This window comes from Chenopodium album, chromosome 2 (genome assembly GCF_948465745.1).
Source record: "Chenopodium album chromosome 2, dcCheAlbu1.1, whole genome shotgun sequence".
Lineage (NCBI taxonomy): Eukaryota > Viridiplantae > Streptophyta > Magnoliopsida > Caryophyllales > Amaranthaceae > Chenopodium > Chenopodium album.
In genome coordinates, this window is record NC_137835.1 from 6,235,121 (window position 1) to 6,251,858 (window position 16,738).

General features: G+C 36.0%; 3 protein-coding genes across 5 annotated transcripts; all 3 read left to right on the plus strand.

Annotated features, from left to right (window-relative positions):
- On the plus strand, positions 1 to 4,299 carry LOC145581095 (uncharacterized). The gene is made up of 5 exons (XM_081638164.1): positions 1 to 756; positions 2,159 to 2,254; positions 2,351 to 2,399; positions 3,203 to 3,323; positions 3,670 to 4,299. The coding sequence occupies exons 1-4, from the start codon at positions 409 to 411 to the stop codon at positions 3,292 to 3,294; spliced, it is 585 nt and encodes a 194-aa protein (XP_081494290.1). The 5' UTR covers positions 1 to 408; the 3' UTR covers positions 3,295 to 3,323; positions 3,670 to 4,299.
- Positions 4,300 to 6,547: 2,248 nt separating this feature from the next.
- LOC145581101 (protein NUCLEAR FUSION DEFECTIVE 4-like) lies at positions 6,548 to 8,358 on the plus strand. Its single transcript, XM_081638170.1, has one exon. It carries the CDS (start codon positions 6,560 to 6,562, stop codon positions 8,330 to 8,332), a length of 1,773 nt encoding a protein of 590 aa, XP_081494296.1. The 5' UTR covers positions 6,548 to 6,559; the 3' UTR covers positions 8,333 to 8,358.
- A 2,439-nt stretch (positions 8,359 to 10,797) lies between these two features.
- On the plus strand, positions 10,798 to 14,759 carry LOC145581109 (cadmium-induced protein AS8-like). 3 transcript variants are annotated; one of them, XM_081638176.1, is made up of 4 exons: positions 10,798 to 11,043; positions 12,246 to 12,489; positions 13,545 to 13,757; positions 14,380 to 14,759. In XM_081638176.1, the coding sequence occupies exons 1-4, from the start codon at positions 10,900 to 10,902 to the stop codon at positions 14,391 to 14,393; spliced, it is 615 nt and encodes a 204-aa protein (XP_081494302.1). In that variant the 5' UTR covers positions 10,798 to 10,899; the 3' UTR covers positions 14,394 to 14,759. The 3 variants fall into 3 exon arrangements, with proteins under 3 accessions (XP_081494302.1, XP_081494309.1, XP_081494313.1); XM_081638183.1 differs by having other exon boundaries at positions 10,805 to 11,080; XM_081638187.1 differs by having other exon boundaries at positions 10,809 to 11,008.
- Positions 14,760 to 16,738: the final 1,979 nt, after the last annotated feature.

Below are 16,738 nucleotides of genomic sequence, written 5' to 3' on the forward strand. Positions count from 1 at the left end.
GCAAATGACTCCGCGTGTACGGTACACCCGATGTATATATAACAAATTCTGTTACTCGTACTTTATTTATCACAAAGATACAAAGTTAAATCAAGAAGAAGCAAGCATGTTCTCATGAGTCTCATGGTCTTTCATCTCATCTCAGGAAAAAAGAAGAAAAAAAAGAGAGAGAGAGAGAGAAATGGCTTTATTTGTGCACAGATTAGGCCCAACACAAACTATATGCTCAAAAGCCCAAACACACAAATTTCCATCAAGATTTCAAAATTTTCCATCAACTTCTTCCCTATATAAACGTTACCCGAGCTCCCGCCATTCATTTCACCATTCACACAAATCATCATTTTCAGAGAGAAAACTAGAGAGAGAAAGAAAGCTAGAGAGAGAATTCTAAAGAGAGAGAGAGAGATGAGGAAGAGAGGAAGAGCAGCGACGAAGAAGACATCGGCAGCCGATTTCCTAGCATCGCCACCAGAAGGAAATGCAGTGAACACTCGCAAGAAGTCTACCGAATTATCGCCGGAAAAATCCTTCGAATTCAAGCTCAATTCTCCGGCGTCAAACTCTGGAACTCGCCGAAAATCGCCGCTGAAGTCTTCGCCGCAACGCAAATTGGAGGCGTTGTCTTCAATTTCGGAGTTGAAGGAAATGGTGTCGTCTCAATTGGACTCGATCAAGCGACAGGCTGATCGCTCTCACTCTGATATAATCAAGGAGGTTGAATCCACTAATTCTCGCCTTCACAAACGTTTGAAGGTATCTCTCTCAAATTTGTCTCTGAAATTTTTCTCGAGGTTTCGGTTGATATTTTGCTGAATTTTGAATTGAAAGTGAAATAATGAAACACTAAAATTGTGTGCAGTTAGGTTAATTCGTTTCGGAAATTGTTTTTAGGTTTTCGCTGATATTTTGTTCTGAATTTTGAATGTGAATAGATGTAAATTCTAATGAAATGCTGGAATAGTTTGATTTGTTCAAGCGACTAGGTTATTAATTGTGAATTTTGTATTCTTTTGCTGTTAATATGATTGAGATTTGAGTTTGATGCGAAATAATTTGTAGTATTAAGAGAGGATTTAGTGCAATTTTGAACAATCAGCATCTTAATATCAATTAATTGCCTGAATTATTTGATTTGCTCAAATTAGCGATTTGGATACTATTCGACAGTGCTGTATGCTTTTGTTGTTTCCAGCGACTGATATTTCATTAACGGCGAAGTTGTTTATAATATTAATAGCGCCTAAGTTTAATTTTGAATTGTTAGGGCTTGATTTGGTTTTGGACGGTTTGATTTTTTTTTTTTCCCCTATTGATCTAGTATAGATTTTAGGTGCAATATGAAGAATCGCGTAAGGTAAATGTCAATTATTGTGGAATTCTGGATGCTTTTGGCTTTTCATTGAATTTGCTGAGAATCATTGAGAGTCTGAGAATTGGTTTTCTCTTACAATAATAAGCTATGTCGATTCGAATTGAATGATGGAACTCTGCAGTTACAACTCATAAGCTTATATGAATGTGGGTTAAGATTTGAGGAATCAGTGTATCTGCCATCTCCGTAGGTAGTTTAACTGTTGGACACTGATTATCTTGCTTATTCAGTGTCTATACAATTAACTTACAATTTGTGTAAAAGTGGAAATATGGTGTCTAAAATGATTCTGTTAATTTGATCCTCTGAATGTTTTACATAAAGTTTGCTAATATTGTACACGAGCTACTTTGTATCATATATCTTGATCTATGCTGAATTAATTAATCTAATAAGGCTGGAGACTAAAAGAGCTTATATGAGTTTGTGTGTGCAGACAGCACTTGATGCATATTTATCTCATATCTCTGAATCTTGTAGCTCTATTTCAATAAAAATTTCAAACTCATTTGATTATGCAGATTTAAATACGAGATGAGGCAGAGGTCCTTAATGAATGCTATACAAAGACTTTGTATCTGATTGCCTTGAAATCCAAATTTCAATACAATTATGTGCCTCTAAATAGAGTAATGTATGATTTCATTTCTGATATTGAGATTAGCATGGAGTACACTCCATCTAAGACTAGTATCGAAAAGTAAACTGTTTGAGACTTTGTGACTCTATAAAACTATCTATAAAGCTGCTATGTTAATAATTTTGTGTTTATTATTTCTACAGATTCAGGCTCAAGCATGTCAGCAACTCATGGATGAGACAGATAAGGAATTTAAGAAGATGTCTGAAAGGATTGCTGAAAGCTGTGATGCAATGAAGGTATTACACTATTGTTTTATGCAGTAAGTGTTGCTAATGTATTGGAAGATTGGTGTTGTTTGATTGAAGTTAATTGAGATTATTTTATACCCACAGAGTTCATATGCTGAGTTTATCGGGGATGTACAAACCACTGCAACTCGTGGTATGTAACTGACTTTTAATACACTTGAGCGACATTTATTATCTTTGTGATTGTCTTCCATTTTGCGCATGATCTGCTGACGAGAGTATCCTGTGTTTTTATAACAGTACAAAAGTGTATTTTTTTCCTCTGCAGTTTAACTTCTTTCTCTTATTTTTTTTTATAATTGGTGTTTGGGGTAGTTTTTACTTAGGTCTCTGACTTGGATACTGTTTGCTTGCTGTAGGGGATCCTTAGAAATTTGTTATTTTTATAATTATTTCAAGTGTGGTTAAAATAAATTCTGCAATAGGTTTTAAGGTTTTCAATTTTCTCCGGACTGTTTGGAGGATAGGTTATACAAGATATTATAGAGCTCTTGATCAGTAGTGCTTCATGTAAAGTGTATTGCAATTCGACTCAGTCAATGGCAGCGTTAAAGAACTGGTGACACTAGCTTTGTTTCAAGCACATGCAAAGGTGTTGCAGTTCAAAATTTCAAATAAATGATTGCTCAAGATTGAAACCCTGAACTGCTGAAGCATTTTTTTTGGGGGTGGGGGTAGAATTCATTCTTTCCTCTACTTCATGTTCTTTAGACTAAAATAGGCTCTCGATACCATAATCAAAATCAACTCAAACAGACAAGGTTTATAGAACTATAGAAGTCATTCAATTAGGCTTAATTTGCTTATCAGAAATTTGCATGAGACCTATAGAATTGTAGTTAATGAGCGGGAATACCTTTCAATAATGCAGTGCATTGAGCTCTTGTCATCTGTGAGCTTTTAGATTTCATGATACCCTTTTGTTATTGTATGCAGTGTGTAAGACAACCATCCCTGAGAAAGCAGATTTTTATGAGAAAGCTATTAATTCTCTGCGGAACCGCCATGGGATCTTTCCAGCTGCTTAAGCTGCTTTGTGCTGTATCCTGGTGACCTGGTAAGTAGAAACTAGTCAAATCACTGTCACTTAAGTATGCTGCTTATAATTTGGAATACTTGTTTGTGGATCAGTTAGCATTGGCATGACTAAATGGTTCTTTGATCGCCTTGTTGATTCTGTGTATCCACTATTCCACTCTCTATATTGCTTTCTTAGCCTGGTATAGTACAGTCACATTGCTGAGTTTTGAAAGATACCTTAGTTTCATATGATTGTTCCATATACGTTGTGTGCCACAAATTTTAGGCTGTTTGCTTTTTATCCTTCAACTTGAATCAACTCTTCCTACTATGGTATCTTAGGCCTTTTAAAAATAAAAATAGTATCTTCGGTGGAATTTCAGGGACAAGCTGCTGCAAATCTGCAATTCAGACAGTTTGGTGTCAGAAGTATCGAGTGAGAAACTTATGTAGATGCCCTGGCCTATCTAGTCATTAGTGTCAGTACAAAGGATTATAATCACGTAGAGAGCATTCTATTTTAGCAGGTAAATAGGTGAAAAACATATTACTGCAGTAAGTTGTGAAGGAGAAACACATTCATGAGAAAGGGCTATAAGAAAACTAACACAAACTGAGGCTATTCTATATTTCTGGAGCTCTGTTTAAAGTCAGATCAGTGTTCTGTTAGTGTTACTTGAGGTACGAATTATATTCTAATTCTTGCTTTGCTTTATTAGATTTGCTTATTGCATTGTTGTCTTGTCCTGGAACATAAAATAATATTTCTCAAGCCATAGAAATACAGAGTAGCTTAGCAATCTTTGACATGTTATGCATAATTTAAAGTCTGACAAGTTCTTATTATAGAAAACTTAGCTGTCAAAAAAGAAAAAAAAAAAAAAAAGAAAAAAAAAACCTTACTGTCTCAAATTGTTTGATTGTGTTATTGAGCTGATTGGATTGGACTGCAACCCAATAATGTCAGCCCAAATATAGAAACCCAACTAGTGAACGACGATTCTAGCAATGTAGGTGTATTTCCCTAATTTCACGGTCTCACTAAATCTATTTTTAGTAATTTGTCAATGCCTCAGCTATAATAACTAGTAATCCCATAAAATCTGGAATAACAAGTGGGCATGGAATTTATTTGGGTCCTTGCATTGACTTTAGGGATGTCAATGGGGTGGGGCGGATGTTGGCCTTCCCATCCCCATCCCCACCTAATATTTTCATCCCCATCCCTATCCCCATCCCCATCTCCGCGGTGGGTCCAATTTTCATCTCCATCCCCGCCCCACCGGGTACAACTCCAAAACCATCCCCGCCCCACCCCCCACTTGGATATCCATCCCCACCAAAGACCCACCTAATCCCCACCCAAGAAGGCCAAGATCCACCTAATATCCGTATCTCAAATACACAATCTTAAAATCCACCCCCGCCCCATCACCCATGGCGGGTATGGTTTTTATCCCCATCCCCGCCCCACCACCCACCAAACCGAGACCCATCCCCACCCCATTGGGGCGGGGATGGGGCGGGTTTCCTACTTGACCCGCCCCACTGACATCCCTAATTGACTTGCCAAGTATAATACTGTAAGTCTGTAATATGTATGTAATAACTCTTTTAACTTTTTTTATAGACAGCATTAATCATTTTTTTTAAGTTAACAATATACTGAACAAGATGTGCTCAAAATACTCGGAAGGAACCTCCATAGTATCGGGCAAGACCAGCTAATATCAGAAATATCTTAAAACTCTTGGCATGATATGGAACTTTAACTTCAATTTTAATTTATTTATTTTTAAGTTATGGTTTTTTGCACCATTGACGTATGATTGTATAATAACTTGATAATGCTGAGAAACATGGAGTATTTTTTTGTTAAATAATTAACGGAAATGAGATGCACTCAAAATAAGAAGCACCGTAGTTTATGGGCACAGCAAGGCAATTCTTAACTAGAAGTATTTATATCTTCCATGTTGGCATGTTGCATTCATTACAGTATGCTGCTAGATTCAGTTAAACGTGTTGCAAAAAAAATTGCTCAATAACCTTAAGTAAAACTAAATTACTTCATATATACTTGCTTAGTTGCTTGTAATGTACGGAGTAATTTTTTTTCAAAAGTATTAAGATAGGAGATTAGAGTAGTTGGCTATCTCCGTCTTCCAAGCATTTATTTGCACTCGGCAATTCTTTCATGATTTCAGTATTATTATTCTTTTCCAAGTATGCATTGTAAATCAGCGTCATTTTATTCACCTTGGAATGGAAGATTAGGATAAGAGACAGATTTGATTCTAGGTTACAGACAACTCTCTTCTCCAGTTTTTCTATTGAATTAATTGCCTTCCACTTGGCCATAATCTATAATATATATGACGTTTTTATTCAATTTGAATTCCAATTTAATCCTTGTTCATACAATTTGTTAAGAAAAATAATTATTTTTTATTAGCAATACAGCTAACACCGATTTACCTTGCTTAAACCTTGAGCATCATCTTATTCTTTTGTTTTCTTTTAAATAATTTAGATAAGATATGACTGAGCTTAAACTCATCAGGATCATATATGCAAATGAAACTAATTTCTAAACCACTTTTTTTTCTTTTTTTTTTTTTTTATTTATTATTTTTTATTATTTTTTTTTGTTCGTGTTAGAGATAGTTTAGCAATAGTTATGTTCAGGTTCCCATGATTAAGGATACTATATGATTGTGATTGGCTCTTTCTTTGTTGCGAGCATCACTAATCACAACCATATTAAACTACTAAATTAATTTGCAAACAGCCTATAGTATTAAAGATGCATCAAGATTCACAATCATATGTATTAAGCTACCTAATTATATTTTACACAGTCAAATAATTATGCCAACTTGACAATTGCGGAAGAACAGCTACTGTTAATTTCAAGAAAGTATATACATCAAGTTTAGTTGTTTAGATGGTCTAAATATATACACATAAAAATATTACTCTATCAAATGCTTTGAATTAAATAATTATATTTCTATAGATATACTGAACAACTCAGACAGTTGCACAAGAATGACAGCTACTATTACAATAAACAATCTTCATACGAAATGCACTTGCAAGTATAAATGAAACCCACTTTCCCCAGAAACTGGAGTGCAGAAGCCTAAACAATTCCCATTATATCTCCTATTCTCCTAGAAAGGGTTTCCAATCACTAAACCAAATAAAAGAGAGCATACCAAAAAAAAAAAAAAAAAAAAAAAAAAAGGAAACAAAATAAAAGACTCTAAAATGTCCACTGATAATTACAATGGTGGTTGTGCTAGTGCTAGGAGCTTCACAGTACAGCTCCTAGCAGGGCGCTTCTTCATTGTATTTTCTACCCTCATGATCCTCGGCTTTATTGGTGCTGCCTATATCTTTGGTTTATACTCAGGTGACATAAAAACAAGCCTTGGGTATGACCAAACCACTCTTAATCTGCTTAGCTTCTTTAAGGACCTAGGCACTTATGTCAGTGTCCATGCCGGTCTCTTAATGGAGGTGGCTCCACCTTGGGTGGTCCTTTCAGTAGGAGGCGTGGTGAACTTTTTCGGCTACTTCATGATATGGCTTGCAGTCACCAACAAGATCTCCCAGCCCCCAGTTTGGCTGATGTGCCTCTACATCACCATTGGTGCAAATTCTTTGGGGTTTGCCAACACCGGAGGGCTTGTGCCCTGTGTCCAGAACTTCCCTGAGAATCGAGGGGTTGTGATTGGGATCTTAAAGTCATATCTTGGAATAGGTGGGGCTATAATGACCCAATTCTACCATGCTTTGTATGGGGATAACTCTAACACTAGTGGGGTCATCTTGATCATCTCTTGGCTACCAGCAGCTGTTTCGCTGCTCTTTGCGTTTAGTGTTCGAGTCCTTGATGTTGCCGGAAGAAATATCAAAAGAGACAGGAAATTCTTTAACGACGTCCTTTGCATGTCTCTTGGTCTTGCTGGGTTCATCATGGTGATGATCATAGTACAAAAACAGGTTGAGTTCAGCAAAGCTAGTTATAGTGGAACCTTTGCTGTCATTATTGTTCTTCTCATTTTGCCTATCTTTTTAGTCTTCAGAGAAGAATATGCTATTTGGAAAAGCAAGCTTTCTAATGCTTCCAGTACCCTTTCCGAGCTAAAAATCGTGCCTGAAAACCATGTATCTCCTGTAAAAAATCAAGCTTTAGCAACTAATAACTCTCCTGAACACGTAGAATCAGCTTGGAATAAAGATGTGTTCCGTCCTCCAGCTAAGGGGGAAAACCACTCTATCCTACAGGCCACCTTTAGTGTCGACATGCAAATTCTGTTCCTTGCCACAATATGTGGGATAGGAGGGAATTTAACCACCATAGATAACCTAGGACAAATCGGGACTTCATTAGGATACCCAAAGAAAAGCATTAGTGCGTTCGTGTCATTAGTTTCTATATGGCAGTTTCTTGGGCGTGTAATGGGAGGACTAATCTCAGAGCGCTTGTTAGACAAATACAAGTGGCCTAGACCTGCCTGTCTTAGCATCGTTCTCTTCGTATCGTGCATTCCTCACCTTCTCATAGCCTTCAATGTGCCGTATGGCCTCTATGTGGCATCAGTCATCATGGGATTCTGCTTTGGTGCAGAGTGGACTTACCTCTTTACCATAATATCCGAGCTCTTTGGGCTCAAGCATTATGGTACTTTGTACAACTACGGCTCATTGGCCGCTCCACTAGGGTCTTTCATATTCAACGTGAGAATCGCCGGGCATTTGTATGACCGGGAGGGATTAAGACAACTCAAGGCGCAGGGCCTCACTAGGAAGCATGGCGAGGAGCTGCACTGTTATGGAGTCAAGTGCTATCAATTGGCCTACTTCATAATCACCGCGGCTACATTTGTTACCGCGCTCGTGTCTCTGATTCTTGTGGCTAGAACTAGGAAATTCTACAAAGGGGATATATACAAGAGGTACCAAAAAAAGGATTCTGCCTCAACTAATGTGACATTGAGAGGGTATTCAGGGAAGGAAGATGATGAGATGAATTAATAGTTGTACCGGTTTTCATTTGTTATTATCTAAATGCATTAAGTGGAAAAATGTAGTAGCGATTGTATGTAAGTGTGCATTTTTAGTTCATTTTCAGACCAATTTTTTCAAATAAGCCATTCAACCATACGTAATAAAATTACACAGTATGTAATATTATAAGGAATTAAGGATTATTATTAATTTTTGCAATATTAGATTGGTTTATATTTTATCAACTTTAACAAATTAATCTATGCTTTGGATAATCATAAATATATTAATGTCTATAAAGGTCGAATATTCGAATTTCTTTTAATTTGTATGTAGATTTTACCAACATACTTCGTATTAGCTTAGTCATATAACTTTACTATTATTGACTACGGAAGTACGGAGTACTACAAAGCCAAAATATTATTTGTATAGCTGTATGTATATACTCCCCCAGACCCTACCTTATATTAACAAGTAGGAAGATCTAGCCTTGGTCAAATACTTATACAGTTAATGCGTTGACTTTTCCCCATGAAAGACAAAGTAGAACGTGTATTAACAGCTTCATGGCTTAAGGCCTTAATTTAAGCAAATCTTAAGCAATGATTATATTTATTATTATGCGGGTTAAACAATGACCATTATGGCAAGTGATTGGAAACATGCCTTGAAAATTGAATTCAAATGCCACCTTACTCGACAATCAATTCAAGATGCTAAAATAACTTTTTTTTAAAAAAAAAATTATTATTACTGGTTTTATATTACGGAATATTGGTTTTCGAATGATTGTCACTATTTTTTAAAATGATTTGCCTATGTATATGTATTGAAAGATTCTTTATGTATTTAAATTGAAAATAAAATGTAAGTTTAACAAGTGTTCATGAATGCTATTTATAAAAGCTGATTGTCGTCTTTTATGGAGTAATATGCACATAGTATAGTATAGTCTATAGTGTGTTGGTATAGCATGTGAAAACGTATATCCATTATCCATAATGTATATCATGTAAGTTTTATTTTTCTTATAACGTGGTAAACATGACTTCGATAGGTTTGAATTGATCAGTTGATCATCTACTTGATAGCATGCCCTCATAATTTTATACATTTAAATGTATAAAATTATTAGTGTGCAATTCATGGAGATCTTTGTTACTGCCTTTCATGATATGGTGGTTAAAGGAATATTCAATGCTGTATCAATCGCAAAAGATCTGGAATATAGAATCATAATTGAGCATGAATGTTATAATCTTCAGCTTGAATATTCTTGTGGTTTATGCAACGAATTTTGAAGAATGATGATAGTCCAATGTTATGACACGTATATTGATGTGAGTATTATATAGTTTTAGCAAAGATTTGCGTTGAAATGGAAAGATTGCCATGGTATGGGAGTTGCCGTTGTCATCAATATCACCATGTAATCAAAGTAGTAATCTTTAATTTCCAAGTTGCATACATATGTAATGTTGATTGTCACTCTTTTGATGGAGTTGACTTGACATAGTCAACTTGGGGGTTACAAGACTTACAATAGTGATAAATGTATCACTCCTTTAACACAAAACTATGAATGAAGTAATGTTTACCCATATCGTCATTGTTATGTATTAATTACGTAATACCATCAAATAAATAAACCCTTAAAAAATATGAATTTGACTCGACTAAAAGTTTATAATAAGATGTAATACTGTAAGAGTATGTGTTCAAGTGTCAAATATATATGACAATTAAAGGTAGTAGCAACCTAGTAGAATTTTTTGCAAAACAAAATGTATTAATTAACGTTACATCTAGTATGATTGTCAAGTATTCGACACGAGTATTAGGAAAAATAAAGAGTCAGAGTACTCGATAAATATCAAATTGTTTATTGTGATTGTGTCTAAATTTATAATACGAAGTACTATTACTTAATCAGTGGTGTTATAACTGATGTTCACTCTAGAATTTTTTCAGGGGCAGTTGTGATCAAAGTCTTTGTGCTCCCGTGAAAAAAAATACTACCTCCAGTTATGAGTTGGTCTCTTACGTTATGAGCATCACAATTTATGACCAAATTAAACTAACAAATTATATTGTTGATAGTCAATTAGTGATGCCAACTTGAAAGTTGCAGAAAATCTACTACTGGAAGAATTGATAAGAAGAAAAAAAAAAACCATATTAGCCCGTCAAATTTTAAATCGAAATCATTTAATTGTCTGAAATCGACCGAATTAAATGAAAATCGAAAACCGATTAAAGACCAGTTATTTGAAACCGAAAACCAACCCAAACCGTATTATAGTTAACCCAAAACCGAACCAATCAAATGATGTTAAACCATATTAGTACTGAACCCGTTAACAAATCAAACCAACTTTAAACCGAATTGAAATAGCACCAAACTATGAAGGATAAATAAAAAAACGTGAAAGTTGCATAAAATATTTTGACAAAAAATCTACGTAGTACAAAAGAGAATAGAGCTAGTGGGCCTAAAATAGCTCCAAAGATAAGATAAAGCCATAAAGGTGATAAGGGATTATCAAATACTACACCATAATCCATAACTAATTAACTACTTATGATTATGAATGTTAATTAAGAATTTTAGAGCCCGATTCTTAATTGGACCCAGTCCAAACTCGCAAGGATTTTGTTTCATCCGAATTCAACTCCCGCTTGCCATCACACAAAACCCAGGTAAACACAAAAAAGGGAAGAACTTGATTTTGGAGGTGAACTTTGCTTTGATTTTCATCTGCAATTTGAATGGTATCTTACTATGTTTTAACTAATTAACTTGTAATTTTCATGTTGTTTTTTTATTTTTCTCAGTGTTTGTATTGTATGAATTAAGCTCATTTTACACTAGTTTATCTGGGGTTGATGAAGAATGACTAGAGGTTTTCTGGGTATTTATTCAATTTTTAGTTTCATAACCCCATTGTTGTATAAGAATGTTCGATCATTATATAAGTTATACGTAGTGTGACTATGTTTTCCATGCTTTGTACCTTGTTATTTGATGAGCATTTGTATGAAATTTCAATCAGTATTGAGGGTTTTGACTGGCCCCCTATTTTAAAGAATTACCATTCTATCAATTTAAGAATAAGTTATAATCAGCTTGGTATTCTATGATTATTATAACTAAAATTTGAGGATATGTGTGTTTACATGAAAATTGTAAGAGGGGTGGAGATATGGTGTCTTAACCCCACATTGATCCAACATCAGCCGTGTGAGACTACGAGCGCGGTCTCCAGTTCAGCATTTTGCTGTTTATACCAACAATTTCTCTTCTATTTCATGCTTAGATGGGACATTGGGAGAATTCGACGAGTGTTATTACTTGACCTTGCCTTGGGTGGGACTGTGGGAGCCTTGTTAGAGGCACTTTTTTCTTGGTATTGATAATGGTGATTGCTTGTGCACATTAAGTTTGCTTGTGTACACTAGGGTCTTAATCGTGAATAAGCACTATTAGCATTTGCCTGTAAAAACCATTTAAACCACTTTTCTAGACATTCTAGTATGTAGAGTGTACCAATTGCGGGGGGTTGTATAGTGAGTTGTCTTCTATGGGTGTACAGGGAAGAAACCTAAATGATGTGATTTAGAGCAATCACGAACTTCCTTTGGATGGCTTAAAGTGTGATTCCCATGCAATGGCAATGGCTCTACAATCATGAAATGATGATGGCAATGGCACTACAAACCATGGTCATAGTTTGGTTCTAGTTGGAAGTTTGCCTTCTGATGCTTCTTAATGTTTTTTACCATTTCTAAAGTTTTTTTTTACCATAAATGTTAGTGATTGGACATGTAAATGATGTTACATAGCTTGTGTTTTAATATATATTGCTATGAGATTCTTAACTAGTATAGGCAGTAGAGTGACATAGGCATAAATGTGATCATTTATCTACATTCTCAGGTCCTTATGATAATAAAAGGGCTCTTCAGGAGGTATGAGAGATGGAATCCTGTGCATCCAACCCACGGAGCCTTTTGGGGAATGGGAGTAGGGATTGGTTGCGGTGTGGGTTGGGGTCCTGGTTTTGGACCTGAGGTGATTGGATATGTTGGTGCCGGATGTGGAATTGGATTTAGTGTCGGTATTACTCTAGTTGGTTTTGGCATTGGCCTTCCTGTATATACTCTCAACGATGCTCCTAAAGGTAACATCATTGCTGATTACTCAACTGTTATGTACATTAGAATTACCCATCCTACAACTAAATTCAATTACACCTTCATTTTAAAGGAGAAATATTGCTACCTAGGATTATTCAACTTTCATTAAAGCCGTAATTCCTTTTTGTTTACATTTACTTATGGCAGGCGTGATGATAGATAACAAAACGCGAAGTCACTATAGTTTCAAAGATTTGGCAAGGGAGTTGATGTACATGTTGAACCTCATCTAAGTTCTTTAGGTTGTCGGTTTTAAGATATAGATGGCCTTTGCAATAATTTCAATTTGTCTTGAAGCATAATTATGGCATGTTGCCACTTGCCACACCAATGAAATTCTCCTTTTTAAGGGTACCATGCGATGGATCTGGAGGTTGATGCTGTATAGGTCAACTATATTAGGATAATAGGAATAGGAGTTAGGGATGAAGATAAAAAAAGAGCAAGTTGTTATAATTATTATGAGATTATCATGCAAAGACTCACAGATTTAGGTTAAAAGATTGTGACTAAGCAAAGATTGCTGGAACATTCTCATGTCTATGTTTTAATACATGAATCAATTTCAATGGTTGGAAGCACTTGCAATTTTCAAGAGAGCAAGTTTACAACAGTTTAGATGAGACTTTATTAAATATCTGTCCCTTATAAAGAACACTGGCCTATTCAGCTCTGCCTCAAGTGCATTTTTAGTGGTTCTGATGATTGAAGAATGTAACATAATTGGCAAAATGCCGAATTTAGTTTCCTTTGTTTTCTGGTCATGGTGACATTAGCTATATTTCTGATTTTGTACCTCTGTTCTATTCTATTAAGATTTCTTTGATTGCATTTTAAGTGTAAACTTTATTCTTATCTGCTAAGTGGCTGATTTTTTTGGTTGTGAGGAGTTAAAGATGAATTTTCATTGTCTTAGCTAGCCTTAATGTTTACGAATATATGCTGTCTAATTATGCCTTTTCTTTTATTCTCATTTTGGCTGATTGCTGGAGCTTAGATTTTTGAGCTTCCATTTTTGATTGGGAGGTTATGTTTTCAGCTTTAATAGCCACAAAAAGCAATACTTGGGACATTCCATCTCAGTTTCGGAGATTGCAACAGAAGGCAAATGACAGCTTTTCATTCTTGAAGGACTTAGATATTTTGAAAGGGACAGATAAATTCGATGGAGAAAATGCAATATCTTCACAGAGAAAGGCTATTTCTGAAAGTTCTGAAGTATTGAAGGAAAAAAGTTCTGAATCTGATAGAGGTAAGCATATAAAATACATGTTCTTGAGTATTGGAAGGTTGTTCTTTACCTAAATCCCAACTTGTTTTTTAAATTTCATTTAACTGTCTGGATTTATTATTCATCATTAATCTAAAGAATACATTTGAGATCCAAGCTGACTCTTACTCTGTGCTATTCCGGTCATCAAATTGTTTATTCTCATTAGTCCCTCAGAGTTCTTAGCTGCTATAATACAACAAGCTGCTTACTCTACCTTCCAATATCTTCCTTGCAAGATGTAGTGCAATCTTTCCTTCGTTCCATGCCAATATGCCATAGATTCTGTACATTGATTCTGTGTCTCCTCTTTGTCGTAAAAAAACATCTTCACTTATCACAAAATTTATGCTTTCTTTTCTGGATTTAACATATCGTGTTTAGTTGCTGGTGAACTAGGTGAAGAATCCTAGTTTATTAGCCAAATATCTGAGTTTATGCTGTCACTTCACAACTCTCATGTTAGAAAGTTGATGCTCATGATAGAAACAATTACTAGTATTTGTCTATTTGATGATTATGGGCCTTGTGGCTTGCAATTAACTGTCATTAATTTTGTTTTTTAATTTACAAAATTGTGATATTATTACTCTCTGACATGCAGATATCAAAGATTGATACTAGTGAGGCTAGATCATGGCAAGCAAAAGCTACATATGAAGAGCATATTGCACTTTGTAGGTTTGAGTATAGAAAATCCACATTGTAAATCATGGACATCAGGTCTGACATGCTCATATCTAGGACGGAGCTTTGTGAGCCTGAGCTATGTGGAGTGAAGCAAAAACTAATATGAAGAGCATAGTGGGATTAGCTTCGGAAGTGTTAGTATGACACAGCTACCTTGTGGATTATGTCCATTAGATCACCTCCGAATCCAGTATTCAAATTCTTTTTATTCATGTGTGATTGTAGAGCTAAATTTCCTCTTTTGACAGTTTCATGTAATTCCCATTGGCATTTTAATAAATGACATTAGCATGAGGAATCTGGCAATTTTCCAACCTCTTGAATTTATGCGGTACAGCTGAAAAGAACTAAAGAACCTTTGAGCAGCCTCGTAGCAAGCAGCAGTTGAAGAGGTTATGGGTGCATAATTTGAAGGTGCGTTCATAGCCAGCAGTATCAATAGATAATTTGGTATTTGCTGACATCCAATGATGGGCACTCATGACCACTGAGAAGACTGAGCTCTTGGAGGGCCATAGCCTGGTGGTGGAGGTATCATGGAAAGCAGTTGCGAGGTAATACCCTACTTATCTCTCTCAAAAGAAAAATGGTAACGCCCTACTTCAGGCTCTAACTTGATTGGGTAATACCGTAATAGCCCTTGAGAAACTCGCTCCAAGAACGTCATAAGTCTCATAACCACACAAAAGCTTAAGGGGGGAATCAAGGGTCTTTCTTTCCTGTTCTAAAGTCCCAAAGTGTGATAGTGATTTTTTGGTACCAGATGCTGCGGAAGGTCAGTATCAGGGTGGGGAAAAATGACATAGATTTCCTTGTTATCCCCACCGTGCTATAACAATTGATCCAATATGGATGCCCCTCTAGAAGCTAGCTGTGTCCAAGTGTTTACTGAAAGATACAAGGCGATGCGAGCAGGGCAGTTGTCATAGTAATATTACTAAGAAAAGGCCACAACTTTGGCAAACGTTGTGTTCCTTCAACATTTTTACCTGTTGACACTAGTGAATGTATAAGTTGGTACATAGCAAGGCGAGTTTAGGGTCTTTCTCATGCGACCCCCAAAATTCCCAATTAGTATTGAAGACTGAAGTACCATGGTGAAATGAAGCTGATATGAGTTCATGAACTTGGATTATAATTACAAACTCTAACAAAAAGTTTAGGGAAATTCTCACTGGTAATCACGAACTTTTATTTTTTCTCAATGGTAAACCATAAAACTTTTGATTATCAATGGTAACCATGAATTAATATTACTAAATTAATGGTAACTTAAGTTAAACAATTTGTAAATTTCCTTTACCATGGTTTAGCAATCGACCTACAAAAAGACATTAATACCCTTATGCATAACCACTTCTTTCTTCTTCCTTTCTCTTTCCTCCTCCCTGCTGCAACTCCCTTCCCAGCCACCACCGTCATTGTTAAACTACTTGTTAAGGTCAGAATCGGAGCAAACTCGGAGTGACATAGCTTTAGTGTTGTATAACCTATGGCTTGATCATAGCAACCGAGTGAAACACGTGAAACAATTCAAAGACAAACCTCAGGACGCTACCATTCGAGCCGCAAAACCCAGAGAATTCAACGGCAAACCCCGACAAATTCGACCTAAAACTAACAAATTTGGCCCCAAAATCAACGAATTCGACCACTAATTCGACCCCAAATCAACATATTCGGCAAATTTGACCCCAAAATCAACAAATTTGACCCCAAAAATCAACAAATTCAACCTCAAAATCGACAAATTCAACCCCAAAAATCAATCGGGGAAGAAGATCAGAGGGAATCGAGGAAGAGAGGAGAGTGGCTGATTTCGGCTAGGGAGGATGGCTGGTTTCGGCGTCCTCGAGAAGCAGTTTTGGTGGTGATGAGAGGAGAGAGTGTGTGGGTCGGGAACAGGGGAGAAGGTGCTCGTTCTAGGATTAGGGTGTCGGTGGTGGGGTCTCCGGCGGGGGATGGGGTTGAGTCACCGTTAGCCGGACGAGCTGAGCGGCGGGGAGGGGGGTTGCTGGTTGCCTGGTAACTGGGGAGGGGTTCAGATTTATTTTGTTTTTTTTGTTGTTTTTTAAATAATTTGAAGGGTATTAATGTAAATTTATTGTTACTTAACCCAAGATTAACCCTAGTTAATCTTTTAATAATATTAAAATATCATTAATGTTACCATTAGTTTAGTAATATTAATTCATGATTACCATTGATAAACAAAAGTTTTAGGGTTTACCATTGAGAAAAAATAAAAGTTCGTGATTACCAATGAGAATTTC